Here is a 17060-nt window from a genome sequence, read left to right as displayed (position 1 = left end):
TCAGAAAGCTGAGGAAATTTGGCAAGTCCCCTCCAGCCCTCACCTATTTTTAATCGATGCACCATAGAAAGCATCCAATCAGAATGCACCAAAGGTTGGCACGGCAACTGCCCTGTCGTGGCCGCAAGAAACTGCAGGCGACGTCTACGGAAGGGAAATAAACAGTCAGACATTTGGGCCCGCTGAAGGGTCTCGGCCCGTAGCATCGACTGTATTCCCCTCTGTAGATGCTGCCTGACCTGCTGAGATCCTCCAGCCCGTTCTGGGTGCGCTGCTCAAGATCTCCAGGATCTCTTGTGTTTGTGCCATCAAAACAAAAACTTTATGCCGTCCTAACAGTTTATTCCCCGGGCTGTTAATCTGATCAACTGTTCTAATTGGACTCCCAACCATTCAGTCACCACACTGGACTGTAAACACTTAAAACCACCTTTTATGATGTGGTATTTAGATATGTATGCACATTTTATTTCATATTCACACTTCTGATTTTATTTTTACACAATATTTTATTCTGTATAACTGTCGGATGCTGCTTTCTGCAGCACCAACACACCTTTGTAGTTCCCTAAAACGTGTCAATGTATGTGACGAGTTTCATTACCCTTGATTCATAAGGACTGTACACAAATCAGATGGTCACTGTAGCTCGGATAAACTATCGACCCGTGCAAACACTGGACACAGGGTGGTCACACCCTGTCCCTCTCTGCCCAGAGGGACACTCACACCAGCTGGATTACGGCTACATTTTATTGCGGGGTGCAGACAGACAGAGTCCAGGACTTCCCCTGAGCGAGTGAGACCACGCCCTGTGTGCTGGGCGTCATCCTCTCTGGGCTCCGCAGGATCTCAGCCCTCGGAGAAGAGGTGATAGTGTTCCTGCAGCTTGGCATCCCGGAACCGGGGCAGGAAGTTGATGCGGAGGATGGCGGAGAAACCCTCGCTCAGGGTGGGTTCCGCGTACCGCTTCCTGTTGGGAGATGGAGAAGGGGATAGAGATGTTGACAGCTGATGTTTGGGAGGGGGGCTGCAGTTGAGCTCCCCCCCATACCAGAGTTCACTGACGGAGCGGATAATGTCAGCTGTGCGGGGGGAGCCGGGGAGAGAAATGAACGTTGGTCGGTGAGGAGGGGTGGGGCAGACAGAGGTAACGCTCTTGGAGCGGGGAGATGATGCGTGTTAGGGAAGGTGGGTTGGGGGGCGAGAGGAGAAAGGGGACCACCATGTACTCACCGACTGCTGTTCATCACCACCTCGTTGACGGGAGCGTGACCATCTCCGGTGTAGGTCATCTCTCGGAACTGTGGTGGGGTGGGGGTAGAGGGGGTGTGGAGGGGGAGAAAACGCCATGTAAGTTCACCCATCACACCTTCCGTGACTCCCTCTGCTGTTCTTCCCCATCAACCACCACCATCTCACCCCCCCCAACCCAATTATCTGGACAGATTCGGCAGCCAGCAGACGCACCCCTCCCTCCCGCTACACATGGACAACTCCTTTTCAGTGTCTGTTTATACCTCTCTCTCCCCCCTCCTCCCGAACCTCAATGACTTACTCCCTGCCTCAGCCATGCCTCTCTACTGCTACTTAGAACTGACTCATAAGATCTAGGAGCAGAATTAGGCCAGTTGGCCCATCGAGCCTGCTCCGCCATTTCATCATGGCCGATCCAGTTTCCCTCTCAGCCCCAATCTCCTGCCTTCTCCCCGTATCCTTTCATTCTTTGTCCAATCACAAATCTACCAACCTCTGCCTTAAATATTCATAAAGACTTGGCCTCCACAGCTGCCTGTGGTAAAGAAGTCCACAGATTCACTACTCTTTGGCTAAATAAATTCTTCTTCATCTTTGTTTTAAAAGGACCCCCTTCTGTTCTGAGGGTGTGTCCTCTAGTCTTAGACTCTCCCACCACAGGAAACATCCACTATATCGAGGCCTTTCACCTTTCGATAGGTTTCAATTAGGTCACCCCTCATTCTTCATATGACAAGTCGTTCAATCCTGGGGTCATTTTCGTGAACCTCCTTTGAACCATCTCGTTTCAGCACATCCTCTCTAAGATACGGGGCCCTGAGGCCTCGTCAGTGCTCAAGAAACTCTCAACATTACATCCTTGCTTTTGTATTTTACTCCTCTTGCAATGAATGCCAACATCACATTTGCCTCCCTCACCACAGACTCAAACTGCAAATTAACTTTTAGGGAATCCTGCACAAAGACTCCCTTTGTGCCTCAGATTTTTGATTTTTCTCTCCATTTAGAAAATATTCTATCCTTTTATTTTTTCTACCGAAGTGCATGACCAGACACTTCCCAACACAATATTCAATCCACTCCATTGCCCATTCCCCTAATCTAAGTCCTCCAGTAGGTTTCTGCTTCCTCAAAACTTCCTGGCCCTCCAACTATCTTTGTATTGTCCACAAACTTTGCAACAGAGGCATTAATTCCATCATCCAAGTCATTGACATTTCATGTTAAAAGAAGCAGTCTGAATCCAGTGGAACACCATGAGTCACCGGCAGCCAACCCAAAACAGCTCCCTTTCTTCCCACTCATTGCCTCCTGTCAATCAGCCACTTCATCCATGCTAGAATCTTTCCTCTAATACCATGGGCTCTTATCCCCGTAAGCAGCCTCATGTGTGGCACCTTGTCACAGACCTTCTGAGAGTCCAAGTACACAACATCAACCCAATCGCCTTTGTCTATCCTGCTTATTATTTCTTCAAAGAATTCCAGCAGATTTGTCAGGAAAGATTTTCCTTTGATAAAACCATGCTGACTCCTGCCCCACTTTATCATGTGCCTCCAAGTAACCCAAAACCATGTCTTTGCAACATCTCAACCACTGACGTCAGACTAACTTGGCCATAGTTTCCTTTCTTCTGCCTCTCTCCCTTCTTGAAGAGTGGAGTGGCATTTACAATTTTCCAGTCTTGTGGAACATCTCAGAATCTAGTGATTCTTGAAAGGATCATTACTAATGCCCCCACAATCTCTTCAGCCACCTCTTTCACAACCCTGGTGTGAACACCATCTGGTCCAAGTGACTTATCTACATTTAGACATTTCAGTTCACCAAGAACCTTCTCTCCAGTAATGATAACCACACACTTTGTGACCCCTGACATCTGGAACTTCCGTCATACTGCTAGTGTCTTCCACAGTGAAGACTGATGTAAAACACTTCCTCAGTTCATCTGCCAGTTTCTTGTCACCTATTACTACCTCTCCAGCATCGTTTTCCAGGAGTCTGATACCCACTCTCACCCCTCTTTTACATTCCATGTATCTAAAGAAATTTTTTGTATCCTCTTTAATATTATTGGGCAGCTTACTTTTGTATTTCATCTTTTCCTTCTTAATGACCTTTTTAGTTACCTTCTGTTGGTTTTTAAAAGCTTCCCAATCCTCTAACTTCCCACTAATTTTTGCTCTATTATAGGCCCTCTCTTTGGGTTCAATGTTGGCTTTGATTTCTCATTAGCCACAGTTGTGTCATCTCGCCTTTAGAATACTTCTTCCTCTTGGGTGTATATACCCTGTGCCTTCCGAATTACTCCCAGAAACTCCAGACATTGCCACTTTGCCATCATCCCTGCCGGTGTTCTTTTCCAGTCATTTCTGACCAACTCCTCTCATGCTCCTGTAATTCCCTTTACCCCACTGTAATACTGATACATCTGACTTCAGCAACTCAAAGCTCAAGGTGAATTCTATCATATTATGGTCACTTGTCCCCGAGGGTTCTTTTACCTTAAGCTCTCTAATCAATTCTGTTTCATTGCACAACACCCAATCCAGAATAGCTGATCCTCTAGTGGGCTCAACCACGGCCAACTTGAAAAAATCATTTCATAGGCATTCTACAAATCTCCCCTCCTGGGATCCAGCACCATCCTGATTTTCCCAATCTACCTGCGCATTGAAGTTCCCCTTTTGGCATGTATTTACTATCTCCTATTGTAATCTGTGGGCCACATCCTTACTACTGTTTGGGGGTTTGTATACAACTCCCGTCAGGGTCTTTTGACCCTTGCAATTCCTTAGCTCTATCCGCAATTCAACGCCTTCCGACCCTATGTCACCTCTAATAATTCGCTTCAATTTTTACCAACAGAGAACGCCGCCCCCCGTCTTCCTGCCTCTCCTTTCGATGCAGTGTGTATTGTTGGACAGAATCATCTTTCAGCCACAATTCCACGATGCCTACAACATCACACCTACCAACCTGTAACTGAGCTACAAGTTCACCGACCTTATTCCATACACTGCACGCATTCAAATACAAACCTTCAGTCCTGTATTCACCCTTTTCGATTTTGTCCACCTTTGGCACTGCAGCTCATCCTGTCGACTGCAATTTTGCCCCATCGTCAGCCTCTCCTTGCTAGGAGTCTCACTACACACTGCCTCTGTTTGTGAACTAACTACCCCATCGTCAGCCCTCTCACTCTGGTTCCCACCCCCCACCAAATCAGTTTAATATCTCTCGCTACTCCCAGGATTGGAGCCGAAACACTGACCAGTTCCTTCTCTGCTTTTCTTTGATTCGAGGCGTCCGCAGCTATTCGATTTTGATCTGATGGGCACAGAGGGCCCAGAAAACCAGAGGGATAAACTCCTTCTCCAGCAAAGCTACAGGCGTGTCCGCACTCATGCCCCAGGGTGAAACTTCAGATTTTTACCATTACAACCTGACAGTGTGGTGTTGCGATAGAAAGAGCAGAGCGATTCCCTGTCGGACAGTGCGTAGTGTTGAGGTGGCACAGTCGCGTACGATTTTACAGCGCCAGCAGTAAGTCACAGTTCAATTCCCCCCCCTGCCGCTGCCGGTAAGGAGTTAGTTTTCCCCGTGACCGTGTGACTGCCATATAGTTACGGTGAGTGACTTGTGGGCGTGCCACGTTGGCGTAGGAATCCTCGCCGATTCCATTTGAAGCAAACGACACAATTGACCGTGTTTTTCGATGTTCACGTGACAAATAAAGCAGGTCACAAAGAGCTTTGCTGTGTCTGACCCTTTTTTACAAAAATCCGTTTATTGCAACTTTACAATTCTACAATGGAAGCAAAGAGACGGAAACAGTGACTACCACAAAATGAACTCAAGACTTCCCAATCCTATTCAGTGTATGGAATACAGGCCCCCTCTTGTGCCAAGGTGAGGTCACCCTCAGGGTAGAGGAGTAACACCTTATATTCCCTCCAGCTAGCCTCCAACCTGATGGAATAAATAGTGTTCTAAAACTTCTGGTAAAAAATTCTCCCTCCCCCCTCCTCTTCTATTCACCATTCTGGGCTCTTACCCCCTCTCACCTCCCTCTGGGTCCTCTCCTCTCCTATCAGATTCCTTCTTCTCCAGCCCTTGACCTTTCCCATCCACCTGGCTTCCCCTCCACCCACCGGCATCCTCTCTGAACAAAACATCGACTCTTTGTTCATTTCCACAGATGCTGACTGACCTGCAGAGTTCTTCCAGCATTTTGTCCACATTGCTGTAGCATACACCAGTAATTACATGGAGCAGTAGAGGCCATTCAGCCCACAATGTTGTGCTGACCTTTTGCTCTATGCACCCACTATTCTGTGTAAACAAGAGAAAATATGCAGTTGCTGGAAGTCAAAGTAACAGACAAAATGCTGGAGGAACGGAGCAGGTCAGGCAGCCTCTGTGGCAAAGAATAACCAGCCGATGTTTCGGGCGGCCTGGCCCGCTGAGTTCCTCCAGCATTCTGCGTCTAATACCACCTCTGACATCACTCTGATACTTTCCTCCAATCGCCTTAAAATTACACCCCTCTTGTATTAACTACTTCCACCCTGGGAGAAAGATGCTGGCTATCCACTCTATCACGCTATACACCCCTATCAAGTTATCTTTCACCCTCCTCTGCTCCTCAGAAAAAAGCCCCACCTCACTCAACCTTTCTAAGGCACATTCTCTAATCCAGGCAGCATCCTGTTAATCTCCGCACATCCTTCCTACAATGAGGTGACCAGAACAGGGCACGATTCTCCAGGGCCGGTCTAACTGAGGCTTATAGGATTGCAACATTACCTTGTGGTTCCTCAACTCAAACCACCCCACCCCACCCCCAACTAATGAAGGCCAATCACCCCATCAGCTTGCACACATCTGCACCGCCACAACCCCCCAGCTCCTGGCATTAATCTGCCATGGAGTTTGATCTTCCAGGGTGCCTCACGTCACACGTTTCCATCTGTCACTTCTTCGCTCAGCTCTGCCTCATATTCACATCCTGTTGTAGCCGACCCCACCACCAAGTGTGGTCATCGGCAAACTTACTAATCCAGCCTCCCACTTCCTCATTCGAGTCAGAACCTTGCTCTTCCTCTTGACTAGATGTTCCACAACGCCTGTCAACTTGCCCTGCCATTCTTTCCCTGCCTCAGTAGGTCAAAGCTACCAATGATCTCACGCAACTGGTCCACTAGCAACTTCCACATTTCCGGTGTGCTTTGCCCTGAGTAAAACCGTTTCCAATTTACTGCAATGGCATCACAATTCGCTCATCCCCGCCCCTAACTAAACACTTCTCCATACAGTCTGCTCCACTCCACCTCCAAGGCTATGGGGAATGTTACGGTCACAGTCTGCCGACCAGACTCATTGCCTCATTCCTGACCCAGTCTGCCTTGTCCTCGACTCGGCCAGTCTAAGTACAACGCCAGGAATCCTCCTGGACACACATGTAACGAGTTCTGCCCCATCTACAACTTCTGCACGAAGGAAGTGCTAATTAGCATCAGGGAAGTTGAAGTCGCCCATGACATCATCACTTTTCTTTTTCCAATATCTGCTTCCCAATCTGCTCTTCATGCTCTCCATTACTGTTGGATTATCTGGAGAGCATTTCTAAACACAGCGATTGGTTCCTTCCCATTTCTGATTTCCACTCACAGTGACTCGGAAGACAAGCCCTCCATGACGTCACTCCTTTCTGCAGCTGTGATACTGCCCGATTAGCAATGCCACACCCTGGCCTCTCTTACCCCCCACCCCATCCGTTCTAAAACATCTAAACCCCAGAACATTCAGCAGCCATTCCTGCCCCTGTAAGAGCTGAGTCTCCACACTGACCACATCATTGCTCCACGTACTGATCCGTGCTCAAAGCCGACCACTCTTGTTCCGGAGACTTCTTGCATTGAAATATTTACATCTTGACCCATCCAGCTCACTGCAGTTATACCCTATCGACTGCCTATCCTTCCTCACGGTCTCTGCGTGTTGAATCTACTCCATCCTCTGACCCTTCACCCTGGTTCCTAAGTCCTTGCCAACCTTGTTTTAAATCCTTCCACAAAGCTCGAGCAAATCTGCCCAGAAGGGCATGAGGCCTCCTCGAGTTCAGGTGTAACCCGTCCCTTTAGTACAGGTCATACCTTCCCCAGAAGAGATCCCAAAGACTCGAAAATGTGAAACACTTCCCTCTGCACCAATTCTCCAGCCACGCATTCACCTGCCAAACCATCCTATTCTTGCCCTCTCTGGCACATGGGACAGACACTAATCCAGAGGATCTTTTCAGCTGCCTACCAGGCTCCTGAGGACCTCACCTGCCTTCCCACAATATGTACCATCTGGCTGCTCACCTGCTGTGAGCCCAGTCTGAGAAGTCCCTGTCCCGGGAACCTGGGAAGCAACATACACTCCAGGAGCTCCCTTCATGACCACAGAATCCTTTGTTTACACCCCTAACTATTAAATTCCCCAGGCATCCTCTCCTCAGCAACAGCAGATACCCGGAGTGGTATATTTGTTACTGAGGGGAATTGCCTTTTACCCCCAACGGTCCCACAACACCTCCATGGTGCCCAGGGACATTCTCTGTTCTATCCTCATGGTTACCCAGGCACAGATATACCCCTGGCAAATTGCCACACGGTCTGTCTAGGCAGAGCCCTCTGACACCTGCGCCCAGGACTCGCGGATAGCTAGTTGGCCAGCTTTAGGAGCAGGTTTACTTGGACGTCCTCCTCCTCCTCTGTAATGGATGGCCAAATATAAAGCAGATGGGTCTACAGAGCAACCAGATATGACGAGCAGTTCAGGCAGGTGTGAGTAGGGACTGCAGTCTCACACAAACCAGCTCCACCATCTCTTCCAGCTCACAGAACGAACAGGCAGCCGGGAGATCCCTGGGACAGTATGGAGGGAGTTTCACTCTGTCTGACCCGGGAGTGTGTGATGGGACGGTATGGAGGGAGTTTCACTCTGTCTGACCCGGGAGTGTGTGATGGGACGGTGTGGAGGGAGTTTCACTCTGTGCCTGACCCCGGGAGTGTGTTATGGGACGGTGTGGAGGGAGTTTCACTCTGTGTCTGACCCCGGGAGTGTGTGATGGGACGGTGTGGAGGGAGATTCACTCTGTGTCTGACCCCGGGAGTGTGTGATGGGTCGGAGTGGAGGGAGATTCACTCTGTGTCTGACCCCGGGAGTGTGTGATGGGACGGTGTGGAAGGAGATTCACTCTGTGTCTGACCCCGGGAGTGTGCGATGGGACGGTGTGGAGGGAGTTTCACTCTGTGCCTGACCCCGGGAGTGTGTGATGGGACGGTGTGGAGGGAGATTCACTCTGTGTCTGACCCCGGGAGTGTGCGATGGGACGATGTGGAGGGTGATTCACTCTGTGTCTGACCCCAGGAGTGTGTGATGGGACGGTGTGGAGGGAGATTCACTGTGTGTCTGACCCCGGGAGTGTGTGATGGGACGGTGCGGAGGGATAGTCACTCTGTGTCTGACCCCGGGAGTGTGTGATAGGACGGTGTGGACGGAGCTTCACTCTGTGTCTGACCCCGGGAGTGTGTGATGGGACGGTGCGGAGGTAGTTTCTGCCTACTTCCGGGGCGCCTAGGTGCATCTCGAGTAGCAGCAGTACTCTCAATGGATATGATTAAATAATCCTGTTTCAGCCTGTTAGCGCTAAAAAGCACAACTGTTACCAAGGTCAATAGTCAATAAAGATGTCTTAATGCGTTGAAGTAAACTACTGCTGCTTAAAACTGACGGAAACAACACAGTCTGTGGTCGGGAGGGCCCACGGAGTAAACCTCGGAAGAAGTGTGGGCGAAGATCAGCATTATGTGCATTTAAGGAAATGGGGTTTTAAACTCCCTGTACCAACTACCTTGCTGCCGAACATGCAGACTGTGGTGAATAAAATAGATGATCTCAGAAGCAGAGGCTCATTAGGACCGTGACAGTCCTTTGTTTCTCAGAATCCTGGTTAACTCCTTCCAGTACAAGATGAGGCGATCCATATCGACAGGTTCACTGTACACCGTCAGGATAGATCTGTAGAGTCTCTCTAAGGCAGAGGTGGAGGAGTATGCCTCATGATCAACTCTTCTTGGTGCACAAATGTATCATTTCTGTCCCAATTCTGCTCACCAGACCTGGAATATCCAGCGGTAAAGTGCCGTCCTTTTTACCTACCACGGGAGTTCTCCGGGGTCATTCTGGTAGCAGTTCACGTTCCACCTCAGGCCAACGTCAAGCAAGCTTCAGATGATCTGAGCAATGGGATCAACATGCACAAAACTGCCACCCTAACGCCGTCACTATCGTTTTGGGAGATTTTAACAAGGCCAGTCTGAGAAAAATCACTGAGCAATTACCATCAACAGATCATAATATCATCATAATAGGTCAACGGCAGATGCAATCTCCCTGGCTCTTCACACGTCTTTAGACCACCTGGACAACACAAACACCTACGTCAGGATGCTGTCCATCAACTATAGCTCAGCTTTTAATACCATCCTTCCCACAATCTTGATTGAGAAGTTGTAGAACATGGGCCTCTGTACCTCCCTCTGCAATTGGATCCTCAGCTTCCTAACCGGAAGACCACAATCTGTGTATATTGGTGATAACATATCCTCTTCGCTGACGATCAACACTGGCGCACCTCAGAGGCGTGTGCTTAGCCCACTGCTCTACTCTCTGTATACACATGACTGTGTGGCTAGGCACAGCTCAAATACCATCTACAGATTTGCCGATGATACAACCGTTGTTGGTAGAATCTGTGGTTGTGATGAGAGGGCGTACAGGAGCGAGATATGCCAACTAGTAAAGTGATGCCACAATAACAATCTGGCACTCAACATCAGGAAGATGAAAGAGCTGATTGTGTACTTCAGGAAGGGTAAGACAAAGAAACACATACCACAGAGGGATCAGAAGTGGAGAGTGAGCAGCTTCAAGTTCCTGAGGATCTAACCTGGTCCCAACGTATCGATGTAGTCATAAAGAAGGCAAGACAGCAGCTATACTTTATTAGGAGTTTGAAGTGATTTGGCATGTCAATAAATACACTGAAAAAGCTCTATAGTTGTACTGTGGAGAGCATTCTGACAGGCTGCATCACTATCTGGTATGGAGGGGCTACTGCACAGGACCGAAAGAAGCTGCAGAAGGTTGTAAATTTAGTCAGCTCCATCTTGGGTACTAGCCTACAAAGTACCCAGGACATCTTTAGGAAGCGGTGTCTCAGAAAGGCAACGTCCATTATTAAGGACCCCCAGAACCCAGGACAGGCCCTTTTCACACTGTTACCATCAGGAAGGAGGTACAGAAGCCTGAAGACACACACTCAGAGATTCAGGAACAGCTTCTTCCCTCTGCCATCCGACCCCTAGATGGACTTTGAAGTATTGGACACAACCTCACTTTTTTAATACACAGTTTTTCTGTTTTTTCACATTTTTAATAAACTATTCAATATATATTATTAATTTCCTTATTATGTTTTATTTTATTTATTTTTTCTCTCTCTGCAAGATTATGTACAACATTGAACTGCTGCTGCTAAGCTATCAAATTTCATGTCACATGCCGGTGATAACAAACCTGATTCTGATTCTGAGCTTCACTCTGTGTCTGACCCCGGGAGTGTGTGATGGGACGGTGTGGAGGGAGCTTCACTCTGTGTTTGACCCCGGGAGTGTGTGATGGGACGGTGTGGAGGGAGTTTCACTCTGTGTCTGACCCCGGGAGTGTGTGATGGGACGGTGTGGAGGGAGTTTCACTCTGTGTCTGACCCCGGGAGTGTGTGATGGGACGGTGTGGAGAGAGATTCACTCTGTGTCTGACCCCGGGAGTGTGTGATGGGACGGTGTGGAGGGAGATTCACTCTGTGTCTGACCCCGGGAGTGTGTGATGGGACGGTGTGGAGGGAGATTCACTCTGTGTCTGACCCCGGGAGTGTGTGATGGGACGGTGTGGAGGGAGCTTCATTCTGTGTCTGACCCCGGGAGTGTGTGATGGGACGGTGTGGAGGGTGATTCACTCTGTGTCTGACCCCGGGAGTGTGTGATGGGACGGTGTGGAGGGTGATTCACTCTGTGTCTGACCCCGGGAGTGTGTGATGGGACGGTGTGGAGTGTGATTCACTCTGTGTCTGACCCCGGGAGTGTGTGATGGGACGGTGTGGAGGGAGCTTCACTCTGTGTCTGACTCCGGGAGTGTGTGATGGGACGGTGTGGAGGGAGTTTCACTCTGTGTCTGACCCCGGGAGTGTGTGATGGGACGGTGCGGAGGGAGTTTCACTCTGTGTTTGACCCCGGGAGTGTGTGATGGGACGATGCGGAGGGATATTCACTCTGTGTCTGACCCCGGGACTGTGTGATGGGACGGTGTGGAGGGAGCTTCACTCTGTGTCTGACCCCGGGAGTGTGTGATGAGACGGTGCGGAGGTAGTTTCTGCCTACTTCCGGGGCGCCTAGGTGCATCTCGAGTAGCAGCAGTACTCTCAATGGATATGATTAAATAATCCTGTTTCAGCCTGTTAGCGCTAAAAAGCACAACTGTTACCAAGGTCAATAGTCAATAAAGATGTCTTAATGCGTTGAAGTAAACTACTGCTGCTTAAAACTGACGGAAACAACACAGTCTGTGGTCGGGAGGGCCCACGGAGTAAACCTCGGAAGAAGTGTGGGCGAAGATCAGCATTATGTGCATTTAAGGAAATGGGGTTTTAAACTCCCTGTACCAACTACCTTGCTGCCGAACATGCAGACTGTGGTGAATAAAATAGATGATCTCAGAAGCAGAGGCTCATTAGGACCGTGACAGTCCTTTGTTTCTCAGAATCCTGGTTAACTCCTTCCAGTACAAGATGAGGCGATCCATATCGACAGGTTCACTGTACACCGTCAGGATAGATCTGTAGAGTCTCTCTAAGGCAGAGGTGGAGGAGTATGCCTCATGATCAACTCTTCTTGGTGCACAAATGTATCATTTCTGTCCCAATTCTGCTCACCAGACCTGGAATATCCAGCGGTAAAGTGCCGTCCTTTTTACCTACCACGGGAGTTCTCCGGGGTCATTCTGGTAGCAGTTCACGTTCCACTTCAGGCCAACGTCAAGCAGGCTTGAGATGATCTGAGCAACGGGATCAACATGCACAAAACTGCCACCCTAACGCCGTCACTATCGTTTTGGGAGATTTTAACAAGGCCAGTCTGAGAAAAATCACTGAGCAATTACCATCAACAGATCATAATATCATCATAATAGGTCAACGGCAGATGCAATCTCCCTGGCTCTTCACACGTCTTTAGACCACCTGGACAACACAAACACCTACGTCAGGATGCTGTCCATCAACTATAGCTCAGCTTTTAATACCATCCTTCCCACAATCTTGATTGAGAAGTTGTAGAACATGGGCCTCTGTACCTCCCTCTGCAATTGGATCCTCAGCTTCCTAACCGGAAGACCACAATCTGTGTATATTGGTGATAACATATCCTCTTCGCTGACGATCAACACTGGCGCACCTCAGGGGCGTGTGCTTAGCCCACTGCTCTACTCTCTGTATACACATGACTGTGTGGCTAGGCACAGCTCAAATACCATCTACAGATTTGCCGATGATACAACCGTTGTTGGTAGAATCTGTGGTTGTGATGAGAGGGCGTACAGGAGCGAGATATGCCAACTAGTAAAGTGATGCCACAATAACAATCTGGCACTCAACATCAGGAAGATGAAAGAGCTGATTGTGTACTTCAGGAAGGGTAAGACAAAGAAACACATACCACAGAGGGATCAGAAGTGGAGAGTGAGCAGCTTCAAGTTCCTGAGGATCTAACCTGGTCCCAACGTATCGATGTAGTCATAAAGAAGGCAAGACAGCAGCTATACTTTATTAGGAGTTTGAAGTGATTTGGCATGTCAATAAATACACTGAAAAAGCTCTATAGTTGTACTGTGGAGAGCATTCTGACAGGCTGCATCACTATCTGGTATGGAGGGGCTACTGCACAGGACCGAAAGAAGCTGCAGAAGGTTGTAAATTTAGTCAGCTCCATCTTGGGTACTAGCCTACAAAGTACCCAGGACATCTTTAGGAAGCGGTGTCTCAGAAAGGCAACGTCCATTATTAAGGACCCCCAGAACCCAGGACAGGCCCTTTTCACACTGTTACCATCAGGAAGGAGGTACAGAAGCCTGAAGACACACACTCAGAGATTCAGGAACAGCTTCTTCCCTCTGCCATCCGACCCCTAGATGGACTTTGAAGTATTGGACACAACCTCACTTTTTTAATACACAGTTTTTCTGTTTTTTCACATTTTTAATAAACTATTCAATATATATTATTAATTTCCTTATTATGTTTTATTTTATTTATTTTTTCTCTCTCTGCAAGATTATGTACAACATTGAACTGCTGCTGCTAAGCTATCAAATTTCATGTCACATGCCGGTGATAACAAACCTGATTCTGATTCTGAGCTTCACTCTGTGTCTGACCCCGGGAGTGTGTGATGGGATGGTGTGGAGGGAGCTTCACTCTGTGTTTGACCCCGGGAGTGTGTGATGGGACGGTGTGGAGGGAGTTTCACTCTGTGTCTGACCCCGGGAGTGTGTGATGGGACGGTGTGGAGGGAGTTTCACTCTGTGTCTGACCCCGGGAGTGTGTGATGGGACGGTGTGGAGAGAGATTCACTCTGTGTCTGACCCCGGGAGTGTGTGATGGGACGGTGTGGAGGGAGATTCACTCTGTGTCTGACCCCGGGAGTGTGTGATGGGACGGTGTGGAGGGAGATTCACTCTGTGTCTGACCCCGGGAGTGTGTGATGGGACGGTGTGGAGGGAGCTTCATTCTGTGTCTGACCCCGGGAGTGTGTGATGGGACGGTGTGGAGGGTGATTCACTCTGTGTCTGACCCCGGGAGTGTGTGATGGGACGGTATGGAGGGTGATTCACTCTGTGTCTGACCCCGGGAGTGTGTGATGGGACGGTGTGGAGTGTGATTCACTCTGTGTCTGACCCCGGGAGTGTGTGATGGGACGGTGTGGAGGGAGCTTCACTCTGTGTCTGACTCCGGGAGTGTGTGATGGGACGGTGTGGAGGGAGTTTCACTCTGTGTCTGACCCCGGGAGTGTGTGATGGGACGGTGCGGAGGGAGTTTCACTCTGTGTTTGACCCCGGGAGTGTGTGATGGGACGATGCGGAGGGATATTCACTCTGTGTCTGACCCCGGGACTGTGTGATGGGACGGTGTGGAGGGAGTTTCACTCTGTGTCTGACCCCGGGAGTGTGTGATAGGACGGTGTGGAGGGAGCTTCACTCTGTGTCTGACCCCGGGAGTGTGTGATGAGACGGTGCGGAGGTAGTTTCTGCCTACTTCCGGGGCGCCTAGGTGCATCTCGAGTAGCAGCAGTACTCTCAATGGATATGATTAAATAATCCTGTTTCAGCCTGTTAGCGCTAAAAAGCACAACTGTTACCAAGGTCAATAGTCAATAAAGATGTCTTAATGCGTTGAAATAAACTACTGCTGCTTAAAACTGATGGAAACAACACAGTCTGTGGTCGGGAGGGCCCACGGAGTAAACCTCGGAAGAAGTGTGGGCGAAGATCAGCATTATGTGCATTTAAGGAAATGGGGTTTTAAACTCCCTGTACCAACTACCTTGCTGCCGAACATGCAGACTGTGGTGAATAAAATAGATGATCTCAGAAGCAGAGGCTCATTAGGACCGTGACAGTCCTTTGTTTCTCAGAATCCTGGTTAACTCCTTCAGTACCAGATGAGGCGATCCATATCACTGTACACCGTTAGGATAGATCTATAGAGTCTCTCTAAAGCAGAGGTGGAGGAGTACGCTTCATGATCAACTCTTCCTGGTGCACAAATGTATCATTTCTGTCCCAATTCTGCTCACCAGACCTGGAATAGCCAGCAGTAAAGTGCCGTCCTTTTTACCTGCCACGGGAGTTCTCCGGGGTCATTCTGGGAGAATTCACTCAGAGGGAGATTCACTCTGTGTCTGACCCCGGGAGTGTGTGATGGGACGGTGCGGAGGGAGCTTCACTCTGTGTCTGACCCCGGGAGTGTGTGATGGGACGGTGTGGAGGGAGATTCACTCTGTGTCTGACCCCGGGAGTGTGTGATGGGACGGTGTGGAGGGAGCTTCACTCTGTGTCTGACCCCGGGAGTGTGTGATGGGACGGTGTGGAGGGAGTTTCACTCTGTGTCTGACCCCGGGAGAGTGTGATGGGACTGTGTGGAGGGAGTTCCACTGTGTCTGACCCCGGGAGTGTGTGACGGGACGGTGTGGAGGGAGATTCACTCTGTGTCTGACCTGGGGAGTGTGTGATGGGACGGTGTGGAGGGAGCTTCATTCTGTGTCTGACCCCGGGAGTGTGTGATGGGACGGTGTGGAGGGAGATTCACTCTGTGTCTGACCTGGGGAGTGTGTGATGGGATGGTGTGGAGGGAGTTTCACTCTGTGTCTGAACCCGGGAGTGTGTGATGGGACGGTGTGGAGGGAGTTTCACTCTGTGTCTGACCCATGGGGTATGTGACGGGACGGTGGGGAGGGAGTTTCACTCTGTGTCTGACCCCGGGAGTGTGTGATGGGACGGTGTGGAGGGAGATTCACTCTGTGTCTGACCTGGGGAGTGTGTGATGGGATGTCGTGGAGGGAGTTTCACTCCGTGTCTGACCCATGGGGTATGTGACGGGACGGTGGGGAGGGAGTTTCACTCTGTGTCTGACCCCGGGAGTGTGTGATGGGACGGTGTGGAGGGAGCTTCACTCTGTGTCTGACCCCGGGAGTGTGTGATGGGACGGTGTGGAGGGAGATTCACTCTGTGTCTGACCTGGGGAGTGTGTGATGGGATGTCGTGGAGGGAGTTTCACTCCGTGTCTGACCCATGGGGTATGTGACGGGACGGTGGGGAGGGAGTTTCACTCTGTGTCTGACCCCGGGAGTGTGTGATGGGACGGTGTGGAGGGAGCTTCACTCTGTGTCTGACCCCGGGAGTGTGTGATGGGACGGTGTGGAGGGAGATTCACTCTGTGTCTGACCTGGGGAGTGTGTGATGGGATGTCGTGGAGGGAGTTTCACTCCGTGTCTGACCCCGGGAGTGTGTGATGGGACGGTGTGGAGGGAGCTTCACTCTGTGTCTGACCCCGGGAGTGTGTGATGGGACGGTGTGGAGGGAGATTCACTCTGTGTCTGACCTGGGGAGTGTGTGATGGGATGTCGTGGAGGGAGTTTCACTCCGTGTCTGACCCATGGGGTATGTGACGGGACGGTGGGGAGGGAGTTTCACTCTGTGTCTGACCCCGGGAGTGTGTGATGGGACGGTGTGGAGGGAGCTTCACTCTGTGTCTGACCCCGGGAGTGTGTGATGGGACGGTGTGGAGGGTGATTCACTCTGTGTCTGACCCCGGGAGTGTGTGATGGGACGATGTGGAGGGAGATTCACTCTGTGTCTGACCCCGGGAGTGTGTGATGGGACGGTGTGGAGGGAGCTTCATTCTGTGTCTGACCCCGGGAGTGTGTGATGGGACGGTGTGGAGGGTGATTCACTCTGTGTCTGACCCCGGGAGTGTGTGATGGGACGGTGTGGAGGGTGATTCACTCTGTGTCTGACCCCGGGAGTGTGTGATGGGACGGTGTGGAGGGAGCTTCACTCTGTGTCTGACCCCGGGAGTGTGTGATGGGACGGTGTGGAGGGAGATTCACTCTGTGTCTGACCCCGGGAGTGTGTGATGGGAT

General features: G+C 50.1%; 1 protein-coding gene across 3 annotated transcripts in view; it reads right to left on the bottom strand.

Moving 5' to 3' along the window:
* Positions 1-489: 489 nt before the first annotated feature.
* pnkp (polynucleotide kinase 3'-phosphatase) overlaps positions 490-17060 on the bottom strand; it is a 103810-nt gene continuing 87239 nt past the window's right edge. For all 3 annotated transcript variants that reach the window (XM_073029207.1, XM_073029205.1, XM_073029206.1), the window contains exons 15-16: positions 1237-1304; positions 490-973 (exon numbers count right to left, since the gene is read on the bottom strand). In XM_073029207.1, coding sequence (XP_072885308.1) covers positions 853-973; positions 1237-1304 — 189 coding nt within the window. In that variant the 3' untranslated portion in view covers positions 490-852. The remainder of the gene's footprint in view (positions 974-1236; positions 1305-17060) is intronic.

Source organism: Hemitrygon akajei, chromosome 25 (genome assembly GCF_048418815.1).
Source record: "Hemitrygon akajei chromosome 25, sHemAka1.3, whole genome shotgun sequence".
NCBI lineage: Eukaryota > Metazoa > Chordata > Chondrichthyes > Myliobatiformes > Dasyatidae > Hemitrygon > Hemitrygon akajei.
This window is presented reverse-complemented; position numbering and strand designations above follow the sequence as displayed.